We start from the raw sequence: 13,811 nt of genomic DNA, 5'->3' as shown, positions 1-13,811 counted from the left end.
GCAATGTGTTCCTACTGGTCCCACCCACATCCAGAGAAACATCTGTGTCCTACGTTGGGAAAATCTTTAACTCTGAGGATTATTTTTACGACCCACCAGTGATTTAATATCTGCCTGCTACTCTTCTGCTTTCAAAAACATCTGTTACGGTTCTTCAAACTCGCTTCAAAATTCACTCAACAGGAGTTCTGCTGAAAAAATCCCCATACAAGTCTTGCCATTCCTACCTTATCCAAAAGGATTAAATGTCAAATACTCTTTCCACGCAGGTTAAATAAACAATTATATGTGCTGTACATAAAACCTCCTGCCAAGACCTCAGATGCTCCTCACGACTTACAGCAAAGACTTCCTCTGCCAAAATCTCCACCTCCTCAATAAACAAAGCTCCCAATGGGAAGCCAGAGCAACGGATCAGTTTGGCTTTCTACTCTAAAGGTATACCACAATGGAGAGTCATTTGACATGTCAATTCAAGTCCTTTGCATCCTACTACTGGAGTTTGGTGACCACCAACTCTTTCTTTTCTCATATCACCTGCTTCTTAAGGAAGATCATAATGCAGTCTCAGAAGAAGTTTATTAACATTATTCTGTCAATCATGTTTTAATGGTACAGTATATAAGCAGTAGTATTGCTTATTTATCTCCCCTGATATTTTTTCAGCATCCCACCTCCTCCCTATCTCCACCTATAGGCCCACATTTATAACTCTATAGTCCTATATAGTCTTTAACTAATGGGGGATATCTATAAGTTATGGAAAGCACACTATCTTATAACCCTTTTTGCCAAAGCTGCTTATGTTTATCTCAAGAGAATTTGGGAAACTTTATTGCAAACTCCTTGCACTGAACTCTGGGGTCTCTTCCTGAGGTCTCTTGTACTACATGCATTTCTTAATTATTAACTGTGTCAATGAGTAAATGTTTTCGTTGTCAGAAACACCATACATTCAATGAAGTCTTGTGAGTGTTGTGATATCTTTGGGCTTTTCTGAATTATGTAGCTGGCAAAGTTTGTGTGAGTAGGTGGTCATTCTGTGCTAATGCTTTCTTTCGCTTCACTGATGCAAATTAATATCAGAATGAATACTCCCTAAAGCCTAAAGAGCTGGATATTATCATATTTAAATCTTTTTCATTCTTTGCTTGGGGTAAAAGTAAGTTTGAAACACATGAGTATTGTATACTGTTAGAAACCATCCCGAAGCTGCCCACGCTGCTGGGAGCACGTTTAGGTGAATGTGTAATAATGTGCTGCACACTTTCCTGTCAATAACAAAATAAACATCCAAACATAATTATAAAGATATTGATATGTTTGCACACGTTCTGCAATTGGGCACTTATTTTAAGTCACATTTCTTATTTACATACAGTATGTGACCCTGGACTACAAAACCAGTCATATGGTTCTTTCTCTTTTTTTATTTATTGAGATTTCTATATCATCTGAAAGCTGAATAAATAAGCTTTCCACTGATGTATTGTTTGTTAGGATAGAACAATACTGTGACTGAGATACAACTATGTGGGAGTTCGTTCAGTGTCGTGACATCATGACGCAGCATATATAGTTCCCTTGGAAGGGAACATATTGGGCTATGAATATTACCCTGGTTGCAATTTTAAAGTTGCCATTTTCTACAAATATGTTTGATATTATTATTCTTTTCTTTTTTTTATGGGTACTATTTGTAATTTAAAAAAAGCATGAACTTGCACCACTAACTCCTCACCTAAACCTAACCATTAGGTAGTTTCACTAGTACATTTACATATTTGGCAGTTGCTTTTACGCTCTCAAATGCATTGCCTCTTTTCTGTCCACCAGGTGACCTATCTTTTTGACAATGGAGGCACAGTCTTCTTTGCTATCTTCATGGCAATATGGGGTGAGTCTGAATCTTTTAAATCAGTTAAATCAGTATAAATTAAGTAATTATAAAAGAGGCTTCTTTCAGTGGACAAGGACAGAATGAGAATCTAACAGTCTGTGGTCTGCTATAATAGGATTGACTCAAAAGCCCAAGAGAAGGAGCTGTAATCAATCACAGCTTTGTCCCACATTACAAAAAATGATCCAATCAGGTCACAGTAGACCTCACTTATAACCCAAACATTTAAACATTTCAAAAGTGCTTAAACTTCACTTTACTCTTCTGAACACAAAGAGGGAGGGAAATAGATAAGTGTTGTAGGATCACTAGCAGCGGTCACAGGTGAGTAAGTGCTTGATAATTGTGGGTACATTATAAAGTCTAATTGACTGGCTGAAGCCAAAGAAACACTTAACCTGGAGTGAATTAAGAGGAAAGTAATGTGAGCAGGAGACTCTACGGCTGGTTCTCTGGGGGATTTATAGGGCTGTAGATGTTTACCTTCAGTTGTGCTATATTAAACCGAAGTACAATAGCTAGCTACAAATATGCTGGCTGTATCACTAGCTCAGAAAATTCTTCACAAATGTTGCTCCACCCTAACAACAGCTGACCTGAAAGAATTGCCAAACTATGAAAGTTTACTAATTGTTTAGTCAACTTTTTGAAAGTTTGCTAATTGTGCTGTAGAAGGAAATTGAAATAGAATGTGTTTGCATTAACAAACTTGATATACTTCTTTTCATAGTCATATACTGTGCAGGTCTTTTCAGGTGCCGAACCACACTGAAGGTATCAAGCTAGAATAAAATGTTTTTGTTAACAAGCAGATACCTGTTCTTTCTTTGGATGTTTTGGATGTTCAGATATTCATATAACAAAATATATACAAATTAAAACCTAAATAGGGACTTAGTAGTGTACTTACATTTTGATTAAGTATACTGTATGTATAGATTCAATTATTAAGTCAAGTCAAGTTACCTTTATTTATATAGCGCTTTAAACAAAATACATTGCGTCAAAGCAACTGAACAACATTCATTAGGAAAACTGTGTGTCAATAATGCAAAATGATAGTTAAAGGCAGTTCATCATTGAATTCAGTGATGTCATCTCTGTTCAGTTTAAATAGTGTCTGTGCATTTATTTGCAATCAAGTCAATAATATCGCTGTAGATTAAGTGACCCCAACTAAGCAAGCCAGAGGCGACAGCAGCAAGGAACCGAAACTCCATCTGTGACAGAATGGAGAAAAAAACCTTGGGAGAAACCAGGCTCAGTTGGGGGGCCAGTTCTCCTCTGGCCAGACGAAACCAGTAGTTCAATTCCAGGCTGCAGCAAAGTCAGATTGTGCAGAAGAATCATCTGTTTCCTGTGGTCTTGTCCTGGTGCTCCTCTGAGACAAGGTCTTTACAGGGGATCTGTATCTGGGGCTCTAGTTGTCCTGGTCTCCGCTGTCTTTCAGGGCAGTAGAGGTCCTTTCTAGGTGCTGATCCACCATCTGGTCTGGATACGTACTGGATCCGGGTGACTGTAGTGACCCTCTGATCTGGATACAGACTGGATCTGGTGGCTACGGTGACCTCGGAACAAGAGAGAAACAGACAAATATTAGCGTAGATGCCATTCTTCTAATGATGTAGCAAGTACATAGGGTGTTATGTGAAGTGTTTCTGGTTCCAGTTAACCTAATTAATGCAGCCTAAAAATCCTTTAACGGATTTGGATATTAAAAGCATATTAGTATGTTATGTGTAAGCCAGGTTAAAGAGATGGGTCTTTAATCTAGATTTAAACTGCAAGAGTGTGTCTGCCTCCTGAACAATGTTAGGTAGGTTATTCCAGAGTTTAGGCGCCAAACAGGAAAAGGATCTGCCGAAGAGTAGGGGGTTCCTTGCTCAAGAGCACCACAGTCGTTGTATTGAAGGTGGCAATCCCTGCCGGTATGAGACTTCAACCCGCAACCTTTGAGTTACGAATCTGACCATCTAACCATTAGGCCACGACTTCCCCCGACTATAGCAGGGGTAAAACATGTTGAAAGGCAATCCTGAAGGAACTCCAGCACTGAACCACTAGGGAAGTTGAGTGGGTTGAGGTGGTGCTGCTCATACCATGATGCAAAGAGTCCCCTTTCAGGACTTAAGACCTCATGGTGGACTATGGAACTCAGAATTGTTTCAGCAACCTTGGATGGGAGACCAGCTATGAGCTTGTACCCTTCAAGGGCCAGACCCAAGGTTTCCAAATCTCTGGCTTAAGGTGGAAGATCATCCCCTGCATTTGAGATGCATATATGGTCTTAGCTGGAGGGTCAGCGTCTTGAAACTGTATGTCCGAAGAATATGGTTTAGGCCAGGGATTCCCAAAGTGTGGTGTGCGCGAGATGAAAAATTTAATGGCGGTCTGTTTTTTTAAGTGGGATTTTTCCATACAATAAAAAAATATGAACAGTGAACATTTACTTTGTAATCGCTTTTATTTTAAATAAAAACTATAATTTATTAGTTTTCGATGGAAATGCACTGTTCTTCTTTTATGTACTGCATGCTAGGCTATATGCGTGCCAACTCGTTTCATTCATTCCATAATATATATAATAAATATGCTTAACTGGCTGAAATCAGGGAAACTGTCAAGTGGGACATCTTATGATAAAGTAGTTAGTCAGGAGGAGAGGGGTCCAGAGATGTTTTGCCACATTTCTTCAATTAAGGATGATTGCTACGTAATATATGGTGTTTCCATTTGCTTGAACTTCAAGTAAGTTGCGGGGCAAACCGAAAATCCAACACTCTCCTTCACTACTGATACTGCGACTGATTCTTTTTTCTATGTGTTCATTCACTGGCATTTTCCTCATTTCTTTTTTTTTTCTCCCTTAGAAACAAATTTGTCCATTCTGATTCTCAATTTTACCGAACTATAATGGCTGTTGATGACTATTTGAATTGAATTCTGCCAAAGCGTGCGCTTGTATGTGTTCGTTAAATGCGTAATGTTATGTGAGTAGGTCTGTCTGCTCATGTCTGAAAATAAATATATGAAACAAAAAATAATTGAACATAAAAAACATTAGGCTATAGCTTATATTTCTTAAGTACAATTTTAAATTGATGTAAAAAAGAATTGTTAAAAAAAAAAAAAAAAAATATATATATATATATATATATATATATATATATATATTTATATATATATATATATATATATATATATATATATATATATATATATATATATATATATATATATATATATAATTATGGTGGGACGCATTTTAAATAAATGACCGACATAAGTATAAACCTGAATCTTTTTTTGGGAGAGTTACATGGCCTATGGGTCCTTTTCCCAGAAGACACTGCAGTTCCTGGTTGAAAAATACTTTTTTGTGATTTTTGGGCTACTGTTGTTACTAGGGGCTTTCGCAGCATGAAGTTATAAGATCTAGCAAGGGGTGCATTTCCAAAAGTGTCGTTAGCTAACTATGATCACAAGTTCCATCATTACCAACATAGTTCAACAATTCAGTGTTTGCAGAATCCATAGTTCAAATGAACATTTGCAATCAGCGTCGCAAACTTATGTGGTTGGAACTACAGCTTTCGACTGCTCTTGAGAGAAGTACAATCTATATCTTCCATTCTGTATGACGTAAAAGGGAACATGCGATGAATCAAACATCAAAAAAGCAAAATGACAGGGAAAAAACAATAAATTAGTCATCAGGTGCCATGTTCAATACAGCAGCATCTTCGAGATCTCTAGCAGGAGTTATTACTCCACCACATGCACATGACGTCATTAACAATGCCCTAGATTGTTGAACTAATGTGGTTCAAACGACAGAGATGCTAATGTGTTCGGGAAACAGTGGTTTGTTTCCACAACAATGCATTGTACTATCAGCGAGGTACATAACTGTACAGGAAACGCACCCCAGCATGGTGGTCCCTCGAGAACCAGTTTCACCTTCGGGACATTGTCCTGGTTGCATTCGCACCAGAAGCAGGAATTTGGAAGCAGCCGACATCAATGTTTTTATTCGTGCCATTTACAGAAATCAACTAACGGTGAATAGAGGACGCTGTGATCAGAGCTATTTTTGTTATGTGTCGTTTTTCGTGTTAACAGAGATTGAATGTAAATGCAAAATTTCTGCGATTGAAAGAGATCATCTTTAAATACGGATAAAAAGTTGAATCTGGTGCTTTGCTTCAAAGAGTCCACTACTATGGGGAGTGTTGACAAAAGTCATATTGGTGTATTATTAGAACACTTTGATGGACCGTGCTGTTCCTGCCAGAGAGACCCAGATGGATCTGCAAGTCTAAATCCTGAGAGCTCAAATGCGAAGACAGCTTTCAGCAAGAAGACTGGGCTTTAAAAATTAAACATTGTCTCTCTTCTTGTTCTCTAGCTCTCTTTCTTCCCTTCCAGCTCTTTTGCTTTCAACAAAAGTGGGTCACACAGTCCTTTGGTAGAAAAGAGGGCCATGTGAAATCAGATGTTTTCACTCTTTATTAGCAGTTAAATTTAACATGAAAACCTCACAGAACTTATCTTATTTTTACTTAGATGTATTGAATATTCCTTTTTAGTGCCTAATTCGGTTCCTGTGATACCACAAAAAAAAAAAAAATATGGTTGCACATTCTAAGCTGGTGTAAAATGTTGATGAACAAATATCTGTGATTACAAGATGCTATTAAATCCAGACTTGTGGGGCTATTTTGGTGCAACTTCATGAAACCAACAATCTGCAAGTAAAAGACCAAAGGATTTAAAACAAAGCAATGCAACAACACTTGCTGAGTGGAGATATGAAAGAATCAAATGGCAAAGTTAGAACAAGTAATTGCTTTATTTAAAAAAATAAATAAAATCCACATGCATTTAAGGGCAGTCAGCCCTTTTATGTTCAGTTGACCAAATCCATCAACAACATCTTTTAGACCCTTTGAAACTTTGACACAAATGGGAAGAAAGGAGCTATAAACATGTTGAATTCAACAAACTTTCTCACCAGTTGTTGTTGACAGTAACTGACCTAGAAAAAGACACAACATTGTTCCTTTCGCGAAGGAGATTTATGATCTTAATGATGCCTGATATTGAGCTTGCATAGTAAAGCACTCGTTTTCATGTATGTTTGGGCCTAAGACGACCTTCTGTAGTCACTTTACCTGGGTGAGCCTGGTAACTTTGAACATCTGAAAGCTCTTGTTGTTTTTCTCTTGTGCTATCACAGCCACAGTGTTCCTTGAGTTCTGGAAGAGGAGAAGGGCGGAGCTAACATACGACTGGGATTTGATTGACTGGGAGGAAGAGGAGGTGAGCCTGTCTCCTGTTTGAATCAGATTTGAGCTGAAATCATGATACCTTTATGTTTCTTTAGAAATGTCATAATCTTTTGAGACCTGTTAAAATGACCATTATGTTCACGAGCAACTGTAACTGGTGTGTGGCCAATCTATGTGCTGTCTGTTGTATTTCCTATAGTATAAATCCTGTGTCATGGTGTGTTCTGTGAGTGTGCCTCCTACCGTATCATGTTGTGTTGTGCATGCCTTGCTCCTAATGTGAAAACCACTCAAGGGTGTTCACACTGACAGCCGTTCATTTTGACAAAGCATCTGTTGATGCGTGCCATTGTTGAGTTCATGCATATCCATCTTCTGTAGATATTTAAGACCCAAGAGGCATTGATTTTACTACAACCCAGGCTCATTGGAATTTTTTTTTTTTTTTGCAGAATGATATAACATTTCTTCTTGCATGTTTTATGACATGTTAAAAGTAAAATGTCAGTTGTATCCAAAACAAATGAACTTGAATCTGCCACTATTTTATTGTATTAGTTGCTGTATAGTAAATACAGCTAAACAGTTAATCAAGTTCAAACGTACCAGCGACAGTATATTAAACATTACGCTAACCCTAAACTACAGTATAGTGTTAACAAAAAGTACATTTGTGAGGATAACATATTTGCTTGAGGATTTGTGCTCTTTTATGAAAGGTGTTTCATGGGACTTGCTTTACCAGGTGAGCTATCGAGCAAGTTTACTGTGTCAGAAAAGTCAAAATATATATTAGTTTAACAATCATGCACTATGGTAAAAGTGTTTTGAGGTTATAACATTATACTGTGGAAATAACCATACGAAAATAAGTCTTTATTTATCAATAATCTGTCTCTGTAATCATAATTTGTGTGAAAAGGAATACAATCTGTTGGTGTTTTACTGTCACTAGTGTTCATTTCAGCTGGAAACTGCTGTGAATTGTATGTACTTTATAGAAAAGATTTTTATATTTTGCTAAATTGTAGGTAGAGGCATGTATTTCCAATGTGCTTATGTTGTTTCTTTGTAAGCAAAATTTATTTTTCTTTGCCTACTTTCAGTGAACTGGAATTCTATGGATTTTCCCACCAATTACCGTATTTTCCGGACTATAAGTCCCACTTTTTTATAGTTTGGCTGGTCCTGCGACTTATAGTCAGGTGCGACTTATCAAAATTAATTTGACTTGAACGGAGAGAAATGAACCAATAGAAAACATTACCGTCTCCAGCCGCGAGAGGGCACTCTATGCTGCTTAGTGCTCCTGTAGTCTACACTGAAGACATAGAGCGCCCTCTCGTGGCTGTAGATGGTAATGTTTTCTCTTGGTTCTTGGGTCTAAATAAATGCGACTTAAAGTCCAGTGCGGCTAATATATGTTTTTTTCCTCATGACGTATTTTTGGACTGATGCGACTCATACTTAGGTGCGACTTATAGTCCGAAAAATATGGTAATAAACAATAAAAAAAGTAATTGCAACTTTTAGTCTGAATTTTTATACTGTGAGTTTACATCTCAAAATTCTGACTTTTCTTCTCAGAATTTCCAGATATACACTCGCTGTTCTGAATTTGTTTCTCACAATTGCGAATTTATATCTTGTGATTCTAGCTATTGTTCTTGCAATTCTGACTTTTTTTTTTAATTGTCAGATAAAGTCCCATTCAGAGAGGGGAATAAAAGACTTGATGTTTTCTTTAAACATCGCAATTCTTACTTTATCTCGCAATTCTCAACTGCGAGTTTCTATCATATGATTCTGAGGGGAAAAAAGTATAAATGTAAGTAAAGAATTTTCGGTCCCACTTTATATTAGGTGGCCTTAACTGCTATGTACTTACATGAAAAAATAAGTACAATGTACTTATTGTGTTCATATTGTATTGTAAAAAACTTTTGTTGCTATTGACGTGGGATAGGGGTAAGGTTAGGGAGAGGGTTGGAGGTTTGGGTAAGTTTAAGGGTGGGTTAAGGTGTAAAATATGGGTCAACAGTGTAATTAAAGATGTAATTACAGAAATTAAATACAGATGTAATTATATTAAATTTTTAAATATAAGTACAATTTAAAAACATGTATGTACACAATAAATACATTGTACTAAATTATTAATTAAAATGTAAGTACATAGTAGTTAAGGCCACTTAATATAAAGTGGGTCCGAATTTTCATATAAAAAGTTTTGATTACCTTATTTTATTATTATTCAGTGGTGGAAACATAGCATTCTGAGTGCCCTTAGTTCATGAATTAATAATCATTTATTTTATTCATCTGATGTATTATTTGATGTCACAATAGAAACACATTTGAAAATATAACATACTGTACACTGTTTTCAGAAGTACATTCACCTTCCAACTCCCTGTGATCAAATCTCAGTGTGAACAGCTCTTGCTGAACCATATCATCAGCATGTGCAGAGTGATGGTCAAGTGATGTTCTGTGTATTTTATTAATTTGTGTGTGTGTGTGTGTTGAGGGGTGGAGGGTGGGGTTATGTGAAGTAATGTGTGTGATGCTTTTGAGGAAACACCTCAAAATAATCCAGAGATCAAAGCGATCAGAAATGGCTGTGAGCGGCTGAACGTCTGGTGTTTGCGTTTGCTGCCCTGTAGATTTCTGCTAGTGTCTGTATAACAGTGGTTCTCAAACAGTGCTACACAAACCTCTTTTCCTGTGGGGATGATCTACTTTTGTAGGTTTAAACCATTAAGACTGGCATGGACTGCTTTTATTATATTTCCAGAGTGCTTTTAGTCTATTGTAGAACAGTGCCAGATCATTGTATGAAAAAGAGCAGCGTGAACATTATCTTCTTTTTTTGCTCGATGAAAGAAAGAAAGATATATGGGTTTGGAAAAACAAACCTTTTTGAGTGAATCCTATTATATTTCAGTGTTTGTAATATTTAGCCTGCTTTCTTAAGTTAGGGTTAGGGTTAGGGTTAGGTTAGGGTTGGGTTAGGGGACACTGAACAGTAAGCTGGTCATACTTGGATGGTGTTTTGATCAGATGTGATAATTGGCCTGAAAAGTTTGAGAACTGCTGTTGTATACAATCCCTTCCGTATTTACCTGTCATATCGTGGAATGTACTAATAAATATATCTCATGTCGAGGCATTGAAGCGTCTCATGTTAACTCATTGAGCTCATGTAAACAGCCTCTGGATTGACATCATCATGCCCAGCCGAAACAGATGATGATGTTGAACATCTGTGTGTGATGAGAATCATTCATCAGATCTGTGCAAATGATCTGTAAGCAACACTTTCAAAATTAATATGTGTTTTTTTTTTTTTTTTTAAGGAGGAACTACGTCCCCAGTTTGAAGCCAAATACTCCCGGAAGGAGAGAGTAAACCCCATCTCAGGGAAACCGGAGCCCTTCCAGCCCTTCACAGACAAACTCAGCCGACTCATGGTGTCTGTTTCGGGAATCTTCTTCATGGTAGGAACCTGTGTTAGCAAGCAGAGCCCAATTATCACCACCCCGTCATGAAAACTGCAATCAGAATTGTGCGGAATTCACCTTTTTGACCTTTTGTTTATTTTTGTTTCTTCACTATTTCACAAACGCTGGTTTGTTTTAAGAAGTCCTTGTTGAAATACGTATGATTAATTCATATTTTAGCTTATTTTAGCATATTGTTAGGGTAAAGTTTGATGTTTGCTTAATTGCATATATTCGTTAATAATTTGCTCTTATTAATATAGTAAATACATGTATTGTGTAGCAAGCATATAAGTGTTACACAAATATTTTATTAATTTACATTTTGCAGACGAAGGAATGGTAAATATTTAGAAAATGTTTTATTTTGCAGTGTCTTTGTTTCACAATGTTACATGTGATCATTATAGTAATAACTGTAAATGATGCATAATTGCATGCAGCTAAACCCAAAACAACCCCTAAGCCTAACCCTTGCCATATCGTAAGTACACGTTTTTAATTAATGTTACGCAGTACTTATAATTGCATAATTACACTGTAACAATTACACCTTAGAACAAAGCGTTATCATCTGTGTACAGACCATGAAAGGGTAGAACTATAGATTTTGGAGCACAGCTGACAAAATGATCCTAAGATAAGATGCATTTGTACATGGTATGATGCATGCAGTATGTTAAATATTATATGGCTTTGTATCATCCGCACATGCAAAAGAATGCAGACGTCAAAACTGAAAGTATCCATCACTACCATCACCCTCTTTCTGAACCTGAAGAATATTCAAAATGAAAACAAATCATTTTAGATCATAAAGCTGCACTATACCATAAATAACTGTCTCCCTCTGGTGGCCTTAAATTAAAAGACAATGCAAATCAAAACTATAGCTAAGTTTGTGAAGGGAAACCTCTGCCAGATCCCAATATATATCCATCTGTTTATACTGTTTGAGTTTGACAGCGTGTCTTTCTTCCAGATCTCTCTGGTCCTGACAGCCGTGTTTGCCGTGGTGGTGTTTCGGCTCATAGCTATGGAGAAGTTTGCTTCCTTCCAGTGGGAGTTTGTGAAGAAGAACTGGCAGTTCGCCACCTCAGGCACGGGAGTCTGCATCAACTTCATGATCATCATGTCTCTGAATGTGGTCAGTCCCGAAGGCCTCTTCTGCCCACCAGCACAGACACAATAAAGACAAAAAGTTTTTGCACTTAAGTTTCACACAAAAAGAGAAAACATTTTTAGAATGGCTTTGCCACAAGAAATCAAATGAAAGCAAAACACGCTTTGACGCAATAAAACAATTACAAAAAAAAAAAAATTATGAAAACTTTAATGCAAAATAAAACGTATTGTGAAAATTTTGTCTCTCTCCTGGAACGGTACCATGGGAATAAATTAAAGCACATCCTGGAATATATCATGCTATTGTCAGTATTAAAGGGGTCATATGCTTTTTTAAAGATCATTCTTTTGTGTATTTGGTAGAGAATATGTTGACGCTTTAATGTTCAGAAAGCACATTCTTTTCAAATACTGTACATTACTGTAGGTCCTCTAAGCCCCGCCTCTCTCAAACACAAAGCCCCTCCTTCAAAGGAAGCTCGTATGAGTTTACACTACACTACGCTGACTCCACTGTGTGTGAGCTTGTAACACTCCAAAGACAAAGAAACTATTTCAGTTGCATCGTATGACCCCTTACTTAGTGCTGTCAAATGAATAATCGCGATGAATCACATTCAAAATAAAAGTTTTTGTTCACATAATATGTGTGTATACTGTGCATATTTATTATGCATACGATAAATATGTGTGTGCGTGTATATATTTCGGAAAAAAAATATGTTTATATTAAATGAATTTATTATAATAGAAATTATATAAATATAAATATATAGATGAAATACATGTAAATATTTTCTAAATTGTTGTGTTTGTATTTATAGATACATAATAAATATACACAGTACACACACATATATTATGCTAACCAAAACTTTTATTTTGTATGCGATTAACCGCGATTAAATGTTTGACAATACTCACAACAACAACAACAACAACAACAATATTCAGTGTAATTTAAGTGGCATGGCTTTTTTCACAGCACCGGCCAATCAAAAAAACTCATGTCATGTCATTTGTTTTTTTGTTTGTTTTTCATAGCATCTCGGATGCTTCTCTGGCTATTCTGAATCCCAAACTTGAGTGTTAGTGTATGTTATATTAACAACCTGTTGGTTATTATAAACCCTGTTTGAAATGTATTATTTATGGCATAGTGTGTAAGTCTGTGGCATTTATTTATTTTCATCTTTCTTTCATCAGTTGATTTTCTTTTACCCATCAGGTCTATGAGAAAGTGGCCTACCTACTCACAAACCTGGGTAAGTACTGCTTCAGTCAAGGTTGCTATTGATCGAGTGAGTGTAATATTCCTGCGGTCGGTGAGAAACTTTCCTCGTGCCTGTGATCTAGAACATCCACGGACAGAGTCGGAATGGGAAAACAGCTTTGCCCTAAAAATGTTCCTCTTCCAGTTCGTCAATCTCAACAGCTCGACTTTCTACATCGCTTTCTTTTTAGGAAGGTAAGCAACTCTTGATGTTGTCGATGCATTGTTCAGTCCTTGATTGAACTGTTTTTGCTACTTTCATTCGCACAGATTGTACCACTTGAGATCTGTTCATCAACTCGTACAGGAGCTTCATGGCGCTAGCGCACATGCTAACACAACAGCCTCCCCTACAGTAGCATGGCTAATTGAACTGTAAAGCTAATTTCACTTGTTATTGTATTCTGCAGGTTTGCTGGCAGGCCGGGTGACTATAATAAGCTGTTTAACCGGTGGAGGATGGAGGAGGTGGGTGAGATGAGTTTTCTCACATTTGGTTATTATCGCCCTTCGACATGATCAACATCCTCCTATCAAATATCAGCCTCAGTTATGCAACTGCCGTGAGATTTCAGTAAAAACGGTCATTATTCAGTGCAGACTCTCTCATAATTGCCTCAACATATCAACTGTGGTTGCTCATAACACCAGTGTACTGATTTAGATCTAGTCTGTGTACCGCGTGAAATATAATCAAAACCTCCCTTGTGGAAAACAAA

General features: G+C 36.9%; 1 protein-coding gene across 3 annotated transcripts in view; it reads left to right on the top strand.

Annotated features, from left to right (window-relative positions):
* The window catches only part of LOC113043758 (anoctamin-3-like), a 61,460-nt gene that overhangs the window by 32,183 nt on the left and 15,466 nt on the right, over window positions 1-13,811 (top strand). For 2 of the 3 annotated variants that reach the window (XM_026203336.1, XM_026203335.1), the window contains exons 13-20: window positions 1,837-1,897; window positions 7,140-7,222; window positions 7,391-7,417; window positions 10,551-10,691; window positions 11,677-11,841; window positions 13,048-13,084; window positions 13,176-13,287; window positions 13,503-13,560. In XM_026203336.1, the coding sequence (XP_026059121.1) occupies window positions 1,837-1,897; window positions 7,140-7,222; window positions 7,391-7,417; window positions 10,551-10,691; window positions 11,677-11,841; window positions 13,048-13,084; window positions 13,176-13,287; window positions 13,503-13,560 (684 nt within the window). The remainder of the gene's footprint in view (window positions 1-1,836; window positions 1,898-7,139; window positions 7,223-7,390; window positions 7,418-10,550; window positions 10,692-11,676; window positions 11,842-13,047; window positions 13,085-13,175; window positions 13,288-13,502; window positions 13,561-13,811) is intronic. The other variant, XM_026203337.1, reaches the window with a different exon arrangement.

This window comes from Carassius auratus, chromosome 25 (genome assembly GCF_003368295.1).
Source record: "Carassius auratus strain Wakin chromosome 25, ASM336829v1, whole genome shotgun sequence".
Classification (NCBI taxonomy): domain Eukaryota; kingdom Metazoa; phylum Chordata; class Actinopteri; order Cypriniformes; family Cyprinidae; genus Carassius; species Carassius auratus.
The sequence above is the reverse complement of the archived record's forward strand: the minus strand, read 5'-3'. Positions and strand labels throughout refer to the sequence as shown.